General features: G+C 55.6%; 3 protein-coding genes and 2 non-coding genes across 6 annotated transcripts; 1 reads left to right on the plus strand and 4 right to left on the minus strand.

Annotated features, from left to right (window-relative positions):
• Positions 1-794: 794 nt before the first annotated feature.
• Positions 795-4,440, plus strand: Eif3g (eukaryotic translation initiation factor 3 subunit G). The gene is made up of 11 exons (XM_075966686.1): positions 795-884; positions 1,002-1,048; positions 1,180-1,263; positions 1,370-1,458; positions 1,592-1,651; positions 2,645-2,749; positions 2,844-3,033; positions 3,540-3,647; positions 3,774-3,910; positions 4,006-4,112; positions 4,348-4,440. The coding sequence occupies exons 1-11, from the start codon at positions 865-867 to the stop codon at positions 4,361-4,363; spliced, it is 963 nt and encodes a 320-aa protein (XP_075822801.1). The 5' UTR covers positions 795-864; the 3' UTR covers positions 4,364-4,440.
• A 179-nt stretch (positions 4,441-4,619) lies between these two features.
• P2ry11 (purinergic receptor P2Y11) lies at positions 4,620-6,162 on the minus strand. Its single transcript, XM_075967613.1, has 2 exons — positions 6,147-6,162; positions 4,620-5,686 (listed from the first exon to the last, which is right to left on the minus strand). Exons 1-2 carry the CDS (start codon positions 6,160-6,162, stop codon positions 4,620-4,622), a joined length of 1,083 nt encoding a protein of 360 aa, XP_075823728.1.
• A 224-nt stretch (positions 6,163-6,386) lies between these two features.
• Ppan (peter pan homolog) lies at positions 6,387-10,172 on the minus strand. 2 transcript variants are annotated; one of them, XM_075966688.1, is made up of 12 exons: positions 10,074-10,172; positions 9,814-9,984; positions 9,138-9,239; positions 8,903-8,950; positions 8,634-8,804; positions 7,914-7,990; positions 7,623-7,730; positions 7,410-7,533; positions 7,248-7,326; positions 7,035-7,164; positions 6,793-6,959; positions 6,387-6,713 (listed from the first exon to the last, which is right to left on the minus strand). In XM_075966688.1, exons 1-12 carry the CDS (start codon positions 10,089-10,091, stop codon positions 6,514-6,516), a joined length of 1,395 nt encoding a protein of 464 aa, XP_075822803.1. In that variant the 5' UTR covers positions 10,092-10,172; the 3' UTR covers positions 6,387-6,513. The 2 variants fall into 2 exon arrangements, with proteins under 2 accessions (XP_075822803.1, XP_075822802.1); XM_075966687.1 differs by having other exon boundaries at positions 8,903-8,953.
• LOC142847460 (small nucleolar RNA U105B) lies at positions 7,802-7,880 on the minus strand. Its single transcript, XR_012910212.1, has one exon. It is a non-coding gene; the product is annotated as a small nucleolar RNA U105B (small nucleolar RNA).
• LOC142847454 (small nucleolar RNA SNORD105) lies at positions 9,014-9,096 on the minus strand. The gene has a single exon (XR_012910206.1). It is a non-coding gene; the product is annotated as a small nucleolar RNA SNORD105 (small nucleolar RNA).
• Positions 10,173-12,997: the final 2,825 nt, after the last annotated feature.

Genomic DNA, 12,997 nt, shown 5'->3' on the forward strand with positions numbered 1-12,997 from the left:
AGTTCAGAGGCAAGGCTGGGCAACACAGCAAGACTCCAGGGTTTTAGTTTTGGAGACAGAATCTCATGTAGAGAAGTCTAGCCTGGAATCCAGGAGGTGGCTGAAACTGGTCTTGAACTCAGGATCTTCCTGCCTCCACCTCCCCTACTCTGAGGATTACTGGTGGCTGAAAACCCTACTACTGGAGGAGGGAGAGAACCAGCCTGCCTTGGATGTGGTAATTTCATTTTGGTATTCCCAGCACTTGCCAGGGTGAGGTGGAAAGATTGCTAGGAGTTTGTGCCTGGCTGCAGTACATCAGAAGTTTGAGGCAAGCCTCGGGTTCAAGGTCAATCTGGGTGTAGCGTGCAGGCCTATAATTTAGGCCCTTTGGAGGTTGAGGCAGGAGACTGGCGGGAATTACTGGCTATCCTAGCTGTAGAGTGAGACACTAACTTCTAGTCCCATCACCCAAAAAAAGGATGAAAAATTTTTTTAAGAAGTTCTGGAGGCCGGGCAGTGGTGCACGCCTTTAATCCCAGCACTTGGGAGGCAGAGGCAGGCGGATCTCTGTGAGTTTGAGACCAGCCTGGTCTACAAGAGCTAGTTCCAGGATAGGCTCCAAAACCACAGAGAAACCCTGTCTCGAAAAACCAAAAAAAAAAACAAAAAACAACCAAACAAACAAAAATTCTGGATGCTCTCTCCTGGACGTCTTCCAGCTTTGCGAGCATGAGACGCGCATGTGCACCTTTGTCCACAGGGAGGCGCTGTGGCTACCGGGGTCTGGCCGCTCTAGGCTGCACCGGCGGCACCGGAAGCTTCGTTCTCCCAGTGCTTCCGCTCTCTACCCGGGCTAGGAGCTGCGTGGAGCTAGACTTCGCGATGCCGACTGGCGATTTTGAGTGAGCATGGGGTGGTGCCGGGCTCTCCAGAGAGGCGGTGCGGGGGCAGCTCTGGGTGTATGGTGGTCTGGGCGGCGCGGGGACCGGGACCCGCTCACCGATCTCGTGTCCCCGCAGCTCGAAGCCCAGCTGGGCCGACCAGGTGGAAGAGGAAGGCGAGGACGGTGAGAGCTTGTGTGGGCCCCTCCCGCGCTCTGTCCCCGGCGTGGACAGAGTCTCCAAAGTCCCCCCACCTTGGCTTGAAAGTTTCAGCCCCGTGGCTCACTTTTCCAACTCCCTGCATTCTCTCTGACAGACAAGTGTGTCACCAGCGAGCTCCTGAAAGGGATCCCTCTGCCCACCGGTGACACCAGTCCAGAGCCTGAGTTACTGCCCGGAGGTGAGCAACATCCATCCCTGCCATCTCCCTCCTCCCTTTCTACCCTCAAGCCTATTTCCAGCCAGTCCCCAGTTCCCAGGACTCAGTTTCTGTCATCGGCCCACAGACCCACTGCCACCTCCCAAGGAAGTCATCAACGGAAACATAAAGACGGTGACCGAGTACAAGATAGATGAAGATGGCAAGAAGTTCAAGGTGAGGTTCAGGTCGTCACAGAGGGTCAGCGTGCCTTCATCCTCAGGGTCAGATTGGTTATGAGGGATGAGTGTTGATTGGGTTGGCGAGGAAGGCCTTGAGATTCTGGAGGTGCTCCTCTTTCCGTCTTCAGATTGTCAGAACCTTCAGGATTGAGACCCGGAAGGCATCAAAGGCTGTGGCCAGGAGAAAGGTGAGATCCTCCTGTCTTGTTTTGTTGTGTGTGTGGGAGAGGGTCCCCAGGACTGACTCGAGAAGTTGGGAATTAAGGCTTAGGGCCCAGGAGTAGATGAGGTTAGACACCCCCCCCCCCGTTTTTGTGTGCTCCTGTGTAGAGTGTCATTCCTCCAGATCATTCCTCCTGGTTTGTGATGGTTCTCTGTCGTCAGGAACTAGATTAGGCTAGCTGGCCACTATCCGCAGGGATCCTGCCGTCTCTGCCCCCTATCTGGCCAACACTGAGGTTAGAAGGACATGCCTCATTGGCCAGCTTTTCATTGTGGTCCTTGGGAGTGGACTCCAAAGGGTACTTTCATTACAATTACTTGACTGAGACATAGCCAGCCCTCTTGGGTTTGTTGTTTTGTTTCTTGTTATTTTTGAGAGGCTCTTGTTGTGTAGTTTTCAAATTCTAAATGCTTCTGCCTCAGCCTCCTGGGTCCTGACTTAGGTTCTTAGTCCTTTGTCCTGTCTACCTGAAGGAACAAACAGGCTCCACTTAATCAAGGGCTTCTGGAGGAAAGACAGCAACGCCCTGAGAGCAAGGCTCCATGCCAGGCAGTTAGCAGAGCTTGGCTTCCCAAGGTGTAGGCCAGGCTAGGGAGGCAGGGAGCTTTGTGGTCCCTGTTTACAGAAGTGGATGAGTCTTGGGTTTAGCTAGCTCAAGGTTCCTGTGATCTGCGCGACTCCTGGGCATCCTCCAGCTTCATCCCTGGGGGAGCTGGCCCATGGGCCTGTCCGGAAACTGCCAGTGTCACAGTTGTGTGCCGCCCCACTCTGAATCCCCCTGCTGCCTCCTGGAGTGTTTGATTTGGGGTGACTGTTATGTGCCGCTATGCCTGGGTAGGAGATGGGAATTGTTACCGTTATCACAGTGTAGGATTTGACATGGTTGTCTGTCTGGGGTACACTGTGGAGTCTTGCCTTCCTTTGTTCTTAACTTCTTCCCACCCTTTTGTGAGCCCAGAACTGGAAGAAGTTTGGCAACTCGGAGTTTGACCCACCAGGGCCCAATGTGGCCACCACCACAGTCAGTGATGATGTCTCCATGACTTTTATCACTAGCAAAGAGGTGAGCAGGGCTGAAGCTGGAGCCCCGGAAGTGCAGTGGTGGTGGGGTGGGCACAGAAGCCCCCTCTGAGCCACCCTTCCCTATTCCCCACCAGGACTTAAACTGCCAGGAGGAGGAAGACCCAATGAACAAGCTCAAGGGCCAGAAGATTGTGTCCTGCCGCATCTGCAAGGGCGACCACTGGACCACCCGCTGCCCTTACAAGGACACGCTGGGGCCCATGCAGAAGGAGCTGGCTGAGCAGCTGGGCCTGTCCACTGGGGAGAAGGAGAAGCTGCCGGGAGGTGTGGACCTAGGACACCTGGGAGGGGCTTCAGCTACTCCTTCTGTAGTATGCTATGTTCTTTCTCTGTGGTCAGGTTTTAGCAACCTGTGTCTGGGCTCCCTCATAGACATCTCGTTTGCTTGGGGCATGGTGTTCCTATGTAGGTGCAGCTGGTGACTTACTCTAGCCAGTGTGTGTGTGTAGGCAGTACCCATGTGCTGGGTTCAGTGTGACTCTGGAGGTTGAAATCTGATGTGTCTGAGTAACTGCCTCTGTGACTTGCATGGAGCTCTCTTGTCTGTGTCCCATCAGAGCGGCTTGCAGTCTGTGCTGCGAGGCTCTGCAGTGCTGGGCTGTGGGTGCCAGGAACACGTCTGCCTTGCAGCTTGTTCACTTTACCCATGCAGTCAGCAGAGACTTGGAAGGCTGCTAGCTTCCTGGCTGCAACCTTTGGGTCACCAAAGGATGACTGGATGCTTATAGCTTGGGGCTGGGGTGAATGTGACTTGGTCCACTGCTTTCCAGAGCTGGAGCCTGTGCAGGCCGCCCAGAATAAGACGGGGAAGTATGTACCCCCAAGTCTCCGGGATGGAGCCAGTCGCCGTGGGGAGTCCATGCAGCCGAACCGCAGAGGTAAGAGGCTAGGAATAGCCTAGGTAGCAAGTAGACGACGAGACACCCTGTAATTATCCTGCCTTGTGGGCGTGGGGTCTAATGGCATGCTTCTCACTGCCACCTCACCCTGCCCTGCCCACCAAGCCGATGACAATGCCACCATTCGTGTTACTAACCTGTCTGAGGACACACGTGAGACTGACCTCCAGGAACTCTTCCGGCCTTTTGGCTCCATCTCTCGCATATACTTGGCCAAGGACAAGACCACTGGCCAGTCTAAGGTGGGTGGACTGGTCTGGGGAATGGGTGGCTGGACAGTAGGGGTCCTGGGACCCACTTCTTACCCTCCTCCCCCAACTCTGCCCCTGGCCCCCAGGGTTTTGCTTTTATCAGCTTTCACCGTCGGGAAGATGCTGCCCGCGCCATTGCAGGAGTGTCTGGCTTTGGCTACGACCACCTCATCCTCAATGTCGAATGGGCCAAGTAAGACATCCTCCCTGCCCCTCCCCGCTCCCAACATCCTCCTTAGCCACTGTGGGTCCTGCCCTAGTTATGTGGTTGCCAGGCCTGTCTGAAGGAAGGTCTTTATTGTGCTCTGGGAAAACACTTTGCCAGACTTGATGCAACTGTTCCTAGGTGGGCAAGGCCTGGGCTTCCCTGGTGTGAGTGTGGAGTCTCAGGTCCCCACCTGCATCCTTACCACCTCCCTTCTTTCCAGGCCATCAACAAACTAATAAGACACCTGTTGCCTGCTGCTGTTGCCTGGACCCTCAGGGACAGGAAGCTTCCATTAAAGACACCAAACACACTATGTCTTGCTTGTTTTCATGGGTCTCCTGTGTGTGTGGGGGGGAGCTCACCCCTCCTTCAGGCTGTGGTCTTGTAAAGGGGTGGGAGGCAGCCTCCACTGGTGAGGTTGTGGGGGGACCTTTGCTGCTTCAGGGCTGTTGTCGCAACCATCTTCTGGCGAGGAGGCTTCAGTTAGATGGGTCATGGGCTCAGCTGGCCTTGGGGAGTGGTTGTACCTGCTATAGGCAAGTCTTGGCGAGGGCTCTTGTCCTCAGGGTTCCGCTGGCATGGGTGGCAGTCCAGGCTGGGTGCCACTGCCATGTAGAGCAGGGGGTGCATGCATGTAGCCAGGGGCACAAGGATGCGTGTTGTCTGGTAGCCAAAGAAGGCCCTCAGGTCCAGCTCCGCCACAGCCTGTGACACACTGGTAAAGTTGGGGCAGCGAGCCGTCCAGTGCAACATGGCGTCCACATGGATCACTCGTGTGATGTGGTAGGGCACATAGGAGCAGGCGTAGACAGCCACACCACTGGTCACCAGCACTACCACATGCAGCTTCTGGGCTGTAGTCATACCTGGGCTGCGCAGTACCACCCACCCCAGTGCACCGTAGGCCATTAGTGTGAGCAGCAGAGGCAGGATGCCTCCCAGGCATGCCAGCACCAAGCTGTAGGTTCTGAAGGCCCCTAGCTGGCTGTCCTCCATCATCCCCAGGCACTTGACACAGGCCTCAGGATTGAGCCTACTACATGTCCCAAGGTCTGACTGGGGCTCCTTCTGGTGGGAGAAGCCAAGCATAGGGGCCGCCAGCAGGATGGCCATGGCCCAGCTGGCAGCAGTGACAACCCAGGCGTGCTTGGGTCGCAGGTGTCTCCGTGTAAAGAAAGGGTGTACCACCACCATGTATCGGCTGAGGCTGATGCAAGTGATGAAGAAGATGCCCCCCAGCAGGTTGCAGGTGAAGACAAAGCGCTCCAGACGGCAGGCCACCTCCCCGAAGCTCCAGTTTTTTGGTGGGTAAAAGTAGGCTGCCAGAGGAGGCAGTGTGAGTGCGTAGCACAGGTTGCTGACTGCCAGCTGTACAGAGAACACCACAGCTGGGTGCCAGGGCCTTTGCTCTTTGGTGATAAAGCGGTACAGGGCCAGGCCATTGCCCCCTGCCGCCACCAGGAACTCTGCCATCAGGATGGCCCAGAGGTAGCCCTCCTGAAAGCGCCTGTACTGTTGGTCGGCAGCTTCCACATATTTCTCCAGGCAGGGCTTGGTATCTGTAGGCAGAAGTAACATTTGTATGCATACCAGTTCCGATGCAAGCAGGTGTGGGCCTGCTGTCAAATGCAGCCTGGCAGGTCCCTGTAGCCACCTGGAAGGGCCAGCCTAGCTTCAGGTGGAATGGGTCAGGGTCACGCTCAGTCTGGTTGAGACAAACTGGGGCAGCCCCAAGAGCCTGTACCGAGTCTGCACAGAAGCCTGCCATCACCACCCAGGGCTGTTCTCACCACAATGCCCTGCTGGCACCAACCAGCTGTGGTTCAGCCAGAGGGTACCCAGATCCTGGTCAGGGGCTGCCCTCGGCTTTACCATCTCCCAATAACTCCGCCCAATCCCAGAGCCTTGCACTGTTCCCGCACACTCAGCCTCTTCAAATACTCAGTGCCACCCCAAACTCCTACCGCAGACCCCGATTGCTTAAAGACCTGTCTCTTAACTGGCCCAGTGCTAGCTTACCTGAGAGGGAAGCCATGGTCCTCACAGCAGCAGCTCTGGGTTACACAGCCACCTCCTGGGTTCCCAGCAGTGTGGCCACTGGTCCATCTCAACTTGCACAGCCAGTCAGGGTGACACCTCCCACCTAGCCCACTTCCTCCTTTGTACCATCTGGGCTGGGCCTGTCTCTTGGCCAGTCACAACTAAGTACTGTTAGCCCCGTCCCCACCCCAACCAGAGAGTGAACTCAAAAAGTGCCAAGTTCAAGTTTATTGGAAGTAAGAACTGGATAGCTCCTTTATGAAAGGAAACCGGGCTACACTGGAGCCCAGGGCAGCTCTCGGGCCCCAATCTGGGGCATCTATGGATCATCCATTGCCAAGCAGCCTCAGGTTCTTGATGGTCGACGCGTGTCCTGGCGTCTGGCTCCCAGCTTGGTCTTGACTCCTTGGAATCTACCCTTCGGTTTCGGAGGCCGCCAGTTGCCACCCTGACCCTTGCCTGAACCAGGCCTCTGCTCCTTCCCTCGCTGCTTCTTGCCCAGAGGTCCTCCCAGGCGCCTCCGCTTGCCCACTCTGGGGAACATGTCTGTAGGGAGAAAAACTGTCAGGGTCGTCAACAAGAAATAAGGGGCCTCAGGTGTCCCCAGCACGGCCCCTGCACACACCCTCGTCAGGCTCCTCGCCCACAGCTTGGCGAAAATACTCGGCGTCATCCTCCTCCTCCTCATTCCGGCTTGCTCCTGCTGCCTCTGGAGGTGCCCCAGGGTCCTCGGCATCGCTGTCCCCATCGGCCCCTGCCCGGGCTCGCTTCATGCCTGCCAGGCTCTTCTTCCTGGAGGACAAGAGTGACAAGGGTTTAGGCTTGCTCAGGTGCCCACCCACCGTTATGCCCATGGCCTTTGCATACTTGTGGGCCTCGCGCAGCTCCTGCTTGCGCTGTAAGTTCTCAGCCTGCTGGTTCTGACGCTGGGCCTTGAGTCGTAGCTTCTCCTCCTTTGCTGCCAAGATGGCCTGCAGTTCTGCCTCAGTCTTGTGCACTGCGAGGAAGACCAGACATTGTGTCAAGATAAGAGTGGGACCGAGCACTGCTCCCAAAGGCTGGCCTCACCCTGTCCCTTACCAAAACTGTGGAAGAGGACATTGCCGTTCCCAACACCCTCCTGGATCTTAATGAGCTGCAGGGTCATCCGGGGCCCAATCTGGAGATATATGCATGGGAGAGTCAGGCTGGCCTCAAGACCGAGGGCTGTGTCTGTAGGAGCCGCCATGAGCTGTTCCTCACCTCTGTGAGTCGGACAGCACTCTGCTGAGCCTGCATGTTGCCACGGCCAGCCACAGCCTGGGGTAGTTCTGTGATATTGTGCTCACCATCTGGCTCCACCTCACTCTCCGACAGCGCCACACCCCTGTGGGACAGCAGGTTACCTCGAGTGCTCTACAGGCCAGCTCTAAAACCCCTGGGCTGGAACTGCCACCCACCCAGAGCCTTTCTCACGTAGCCAGCAGCTCACTGATATCCTGCAAGCGGCTCATGTTGGGAAACTTTTCCTGTAAGAGCTTCTTCATGCCCCGGCTGGCACCCACGGGCACCACTTTGATGCTGCTGCAGTGGGAGAACAGAGGGAGGAGCGAAGGGTCACAGGGTCCAAGGTCAGCTCCTTGCCCTCTCCCTGCTGGGCATGCATCAGGGCGTTTACTTTGAGTCTGAGCAATCACAGGTCTCAGCAGCAGAGCTCTCATCAGGTGCATGGGGTGTCCCACCGCGACTCCCTCCCCCCACACTCACTAGTGCCGGAAGTCCAGCTCTTGGGAGTCCGGGTTGTAGTTGATGAGGAGGCAGCGCTTAATGGTGTTGAGGTTGACCTGGGGGCCATGGAGAGGGGACCTCTGAGCTGCCCGTGGGCCAAGTGCTACAGCCAGGAACAAGTACTGATTCCCCCTAGCAGCCTGTTACTTGGGGCAAGTACCAGGGATGCCCCTAGGTGTTAGAGGCTGTAACTAGGGTCTACAGACTGGAGCACTGGCTGAAAGTCAGGGTGCATGAGCCATCAAAACCAACCTTCAGATTTCTAAGTGGACCTTATAATGAACTTAATCTGAGACCCACCGGGGCAGGGGCTTAGCAGCTGAAACTCTAGCCCTGTTGGCTCGGCGGCTCAGGCAGTAAGATTACAAGTCTAAGCCCTTAGGTTAACACAGGACCTTGTGTTAAGAAAAATGGGCAAAGATGTGGCTCAGTTGGTAGAGTGCTTGCCTACCATACACTAAGCCCAAGTTTGATCACTAACACCCAAAGCCAGTTGTACATCACTCAAGGTGTACATGCAAGAGATGGAGGGTCAGAAGTTCAAGTCCGGCCTGAGACACAGAAGATCCTGTGTCTCAGTAACAGATTTACTCCAACCCCAGCCCTGCCTTTGAATTTACGATAAAGTTAGTCACTTCATGTTAGTGAGTCTTCCCACCCAACTGCCCACCCCCAGCAGCTGCCCCAGATCTGGCCCACCGTGTGCACGTTGAGGGACGGGAACAGGTTCTGGAACATGGTGGCCATGAGCTTGATGTGCATGCCCTGGACGCCAAAGCTGTTGAGCACCAGAAGGGGTGGGTGGTTAAACTGCTGCTCATGCATCCGGTGGCGGCGCAGGGAGGAGACGACATCCCGCACCAGTGTGTACTGAAGGGAGAGTAGAGAGAGGCTGAGGATCGTCTGTGCTGTGTGACCAGGGCCCTCCCGGGTAGGCTGAGCTCACCTAACACCTCTACCGCTCTCACCTTGTTGATCTGGAAGGTCAAAGTGGGGCCTCCTGGGAGGCGCATCAGCTTCTGTAGGAGAAAGGATAGGTGAGGGTGGAGGGTTCTGGCTCGGGGTAGGGCAAGGGAGAAGCCTTGCTCCATTGCTTCAGAGCGTTTACTTTGAAGCCAGCATCACTACTGCTCAGGGCAGGGGGTTCATCACGAGACAGGAGCAGCTGGGGCCAAGGGAGGGAAAGGCATGGTGTCCACTCACCAAGTACACACTGTTGTCTGTTTTGCTCAAGACAAGGAAGTGTGTGACCCCGAGGGGGCCGGCCACTGCCACACAGTCCTTCAATGAGTTCTTCTTTCGAACCTGATAATTACAAAAAGGAATAGATACAGACAGTTCTTATTGAGCAAAGAAGCTTAAACTGGGGCTTCTATGATGTTATTTCTGACACCCCCAACTTTCCAGGGGTACCGAGCCTTGACTGTATTCCTGAGCCCAGCACTTAAATAACTTTAAAAAGTATTATTTTGTGTGCTATCGTGTAGGGGCGCAAAGGTGGAGCCAGGAGGATAACCTTCGGGAGTTGGTTCACCCACTTCACCACGTGAGTCAGGCGGCCCGAACTCAGACTTAGCAGCAAGCCCCTTGCTGCCGAGTTATTTCTCGATTGCGCCCCCACGCCTTGTGCCTTTGTTTTTTACACACGAGACCCCACTATGCAACCACGGCTCGCCTCCAACGAAAGATCCCCCTCGCTTCTCCTCCCAAGTGCTGCGCTTTCGGCTGTGCATCATGCCCTGTTCAAGCGGTGCTGGGGATGCAGCCGAGGCCTCCCACGTGGAAGGCAGGCATTCTGCCACTGAATTTAACTATCAACCTCCGGCCGCCTCGAAGTCGAACCCCGGGACTGGAGTGTGGAGAGCTAGGGGATGCAGACCTGTAGACGAGAGGCGGTAAGCGGCTCCATGACCCGCCGCACATCCAGGCTGAGCTGCTGGACACTGCGACCCGCCCGGCCTCGCGTGAACACGAACGAGTGCGGCTGTGCGGCGTAGGCCTCGAGGTTGCGGAGCTGGGCCTGGGCGCGAGCGCGCTTCTGGTGCCGGGACTGCAGGGGCGACAGGCGGGCGGTGAGCGCCCCGGCCTCGGTCGCGACCCCACCTGCGCCCCATGCCCGCCGGGGCCGCGGCGTCTCACCCGCCCCGACTGCCCCATGCTGCCTGCTCCTCCACGAGGTTGCTTCTGAAGCTGCTTCCGGCGCACACTGCTCACTTCCGACGCGGGACGCTCTGTGTGTTCCACTTCCGGCGCCGCGTGGCTCGTATCTTCCCACTTCCGGCGCTCCCGCCGGTGACGTCACTCCGGGCTTTAGTACTAGGTCTCTTAGGGGAGTTAAGACAGAAATCTTTACGTGGATGGCTATAGGGATACCATGCCGGGGCGGGACCGCATTTAGGGTTCGAATCCCAATCCTGCAAGTTTCTGCAAGGTGTGCGACTCTCTCTCTTTTTACCTCCTTCTGGATCCGCTTGCCTATGCCGAGCAACTCACACAGGTCCGCCGACCTCTGTCTTTCAAACACCGGGATTAATGGCGTATGCCACCATGTCCGCTCCATTCCCAAATACATTGCATTTATTTACCTGTGGTGGTACATATGCCAAGGCGCACATTGGGAGGTCAGAGGATAACTAGTAACAGTTGGTTCTCTTCTTCCACCATGTGAGGCCTGGACATGGAATTCAGGTATTCAGACTTGGTGGAGATCCTCTACTCACAGAGTCCTCTTGCCAGATCGCTAAAAAATCTTTTAAATTATTATTATTTTATGTGTATGGACATTTTGCCTGCATATTTGAGGTTTGTGTACCATTTCCATGTTGGTACCTGGGGAGGCCAGAAGAGGGCGTCCTGAAGAGGGAACTGCCATGTGGGTGCTGGGAATTGAACCTGCATTCTCTAAAAGAACAAGTGAACTGGGTGGTGGTGGTGCATGCCTTAATCCCCTTATGGTTTTTCTTACATCTTTAGGTTGGCTCTTCCCTCATTTTCTCTTTCTTCCCTCCTCCATTTCCTTCCTTCCCGTCTCTCCTTTCTCCTCCACATTCTTTCACCATGCAACCCAAGTTAGCCTTGCACTCAGCATCCTCCTGCCAAGTAAGGCATCTTGCTGGCATCCATCTCCTCATCCGTTGTATTTTAACAACCATTTCCTCTACTCCGAGGCTCTGAACAGACCCCTAACTAAGTGTCCTCTCTCCCTGCCCTCAATAAAGAAAGATACCATACTGATCCTGGGCATACTGGTCCCTAGCATGTGGGGCTCAGTCAGTCAATGGATTGAGCACTGAGTGGTCCCTCATCTGTCTCCTAGATCCTGAGGGCCACCTCTGCTCCCTGCAGATGGGTGGAAGTGTGGAAGCTTCCTTTGGAAGCCAAGCATTCTGAATCTCGATCAGCCCCTCTCCCCATTTTTACCCCCACTCCATCTTAGCCTCGGGATTCTGACTTCTTCCTCCTTGTCCCCAAATAACCTTTTAGTGAAGGGAGGGACACTCACCCTAAGGCTTAGCATCTTGTCTTCTCCCAGGCACCTGCATCTAGTTCTCCCTCTCCACTTCATCCAGCGTCCTATTTTTACCCCTCCCCTTACAACAGCATCCCCAACTGTCCCTTTTCATTTTCTCTAAATTTCCGTCTTTCTCCTATCCCTGTCTCCATCCATCTCAGCCCTGCTGCTGCCTCCTCAGCTCTCTGGTCCTTTACCCCTTTCCTGTGTGTGACTCCAGAGGTTTCTTCTCTCTGTTGGTAATGGAGAAGCAAAGAGGCTGTGCAGTTCCTGCTGTAGCCCAGAACTGACTGGTGCTTTCTAGTGTGGAACAGTCTTTTCCTCTCTTGACCCTGGAGTGTGCTCAGTTGGGAGAGCTGAGGACCTTGCTAAGCAAGGAGAGGCCACTTAGCTCAGTGGGGGTCTGGTGGGGGATCCTGGGTCCTGACTGTAGAATCTGTCTCTAGGAACTGACCATGTGGATTTTTTGCTCTTGGTCTGTCACTGCATGGCTTGACATGAATATGTGACTGTGTGAGAGAAAAACAGAATTTGTAGTAGGAGTGAGAAGTGTGAACACTGTACAGTGTCTGTACTGTGCAGTGTGTGTGCTGTGCCGTGTGTGCTGTTCAGTGTGAGCTGTGCAGTGTGCACTGTGCGGTGTGTGTGCTGTGCCGTGTGCACTGTGCAGTGTGTGCTGTGCGTGCGCTGTGCAGTGTGTGCTGTTCAGTGTGTGCGCTGTGCAGTGTGTGCTGTGCCGTGTGTGCTGTTCAGTGTGAGCTGTGCAGTGTGCACTGTGCGGTGTGTGTGCTGTGCCGTGTGCACTGTGCAGTGTGTGCTGTGCGTGCGCTGTGCAGTGTGTGCTGTTCAGTGTGTGCAGTGCGTGCGCTGTGCAGTGTGTGTTGTGCAGTGTGCTCTGTGCAGTGTGTGCTGTTCAGTGTGTGCACTGTGCAGTGTGAGCTGTGCAGTGTGTGCAGTGCGTGCGCTGTGCAGTGTGTGCTGTTCAATGTGTGCGCTGTGTAGTGTGTGTTGTGCAGTGTGAGCTGTGCAGTGTGTGCTGTTCAGTGTGTGCACTGTGCAGTGTGAGCTGTGCAGTGTGTGCAGTGCGTGCGCTGTGCAGTGTGTGCTGTTCAGTGTGTGCGCTGTGTAGTGTGTGTGCTGTTCAGTGTGTGCGCTGTGTAGTGTGTGCTGTGCAGTGTGTGCTGTTCAGTGTGTGCTGTGTAGTGTGTGTGCTGTTCAGTGTGTGCGCTGTGTAGTGTGTGCTGTGCAGTGTGTGCTGTTCAGTGTGTGCGCTGTGTAGTGTGTGTGCTGTTCAGTGTGTGCGCTGTGTAGTGTGTGTGCTGTGCAGTGTGTGCTGTGCAGTGTGTGCTGTTCAGTGTGTGCGCTGTGCAGTGTGTGTTGTGCAGTGTGTGCTGTTCAGTGTGTGTGCTGTGCAGTGTGTGCAGTGCGTGCGCTGTGCAGTGTGTGCTGTTCAGTGTGTGCGCTGTGTAGTGTGTGCTGTGCAGTGTGTGCTGTTCAGTGTGTGCGCTGTGTAGTGTGTGTGCTGTTCAGTGTGTGCGCTGTGTAGTGTGTG

Source organism: Microtus pennsylvanicus, chromosome 3 (genome assembly GCF_037038515.1).
Source record: "Microtus pennsylvanicus isolate mMicPen1 chromosome 3, mMicPen1.hap1, whole genome shotgun sequence".
Lineage (NCBI taxonomy): Eukaryota > Metazoa > Chordata > Mammalia > Rodentia > Cricetidae > Microtus > Microtus pennsylvanicus.

Bases quoted from the DNA above. Each gene is read 5' to 3' on its own strand.
- Eif3g (XM_075966686.1), top strand. From the start codon at position 865: ATGCCGACTGGCGATTTTGA. The intron at 885-1,001 runs GTGAGCATGGGG...GTGTCCCCGCAG, and splicing joins ATGCCGACTGGCGATTTTGA to CTCGAAGCCCAGCTGGGCCG. The intron at 1,652-2,644 runs GTGAGATCCTCC...TTGTGAGCCCAG, and splicing joins AGGCTGTGGCCAGGAGAAAG to AACTGGAAGAAGTTTGGCAA.
- Ppan (XM_075966687.1), bottom strand. The intron at 7,534-7,622 runs GTGAGAAAGGCT...GCTGTCCCACAG, and splicing joins ATCAGTGAGCTGCTGGCTAC to GGGTGTGGCGCTGTCGGAGA. The intron at 6,714-6,792 runs GTGTGTGCAGGG...TTCTCCCTACAG, and splicing joins GGGCGAGGAGCCTGACGAGG to ACATGTTCCCCAGAGTGGGC.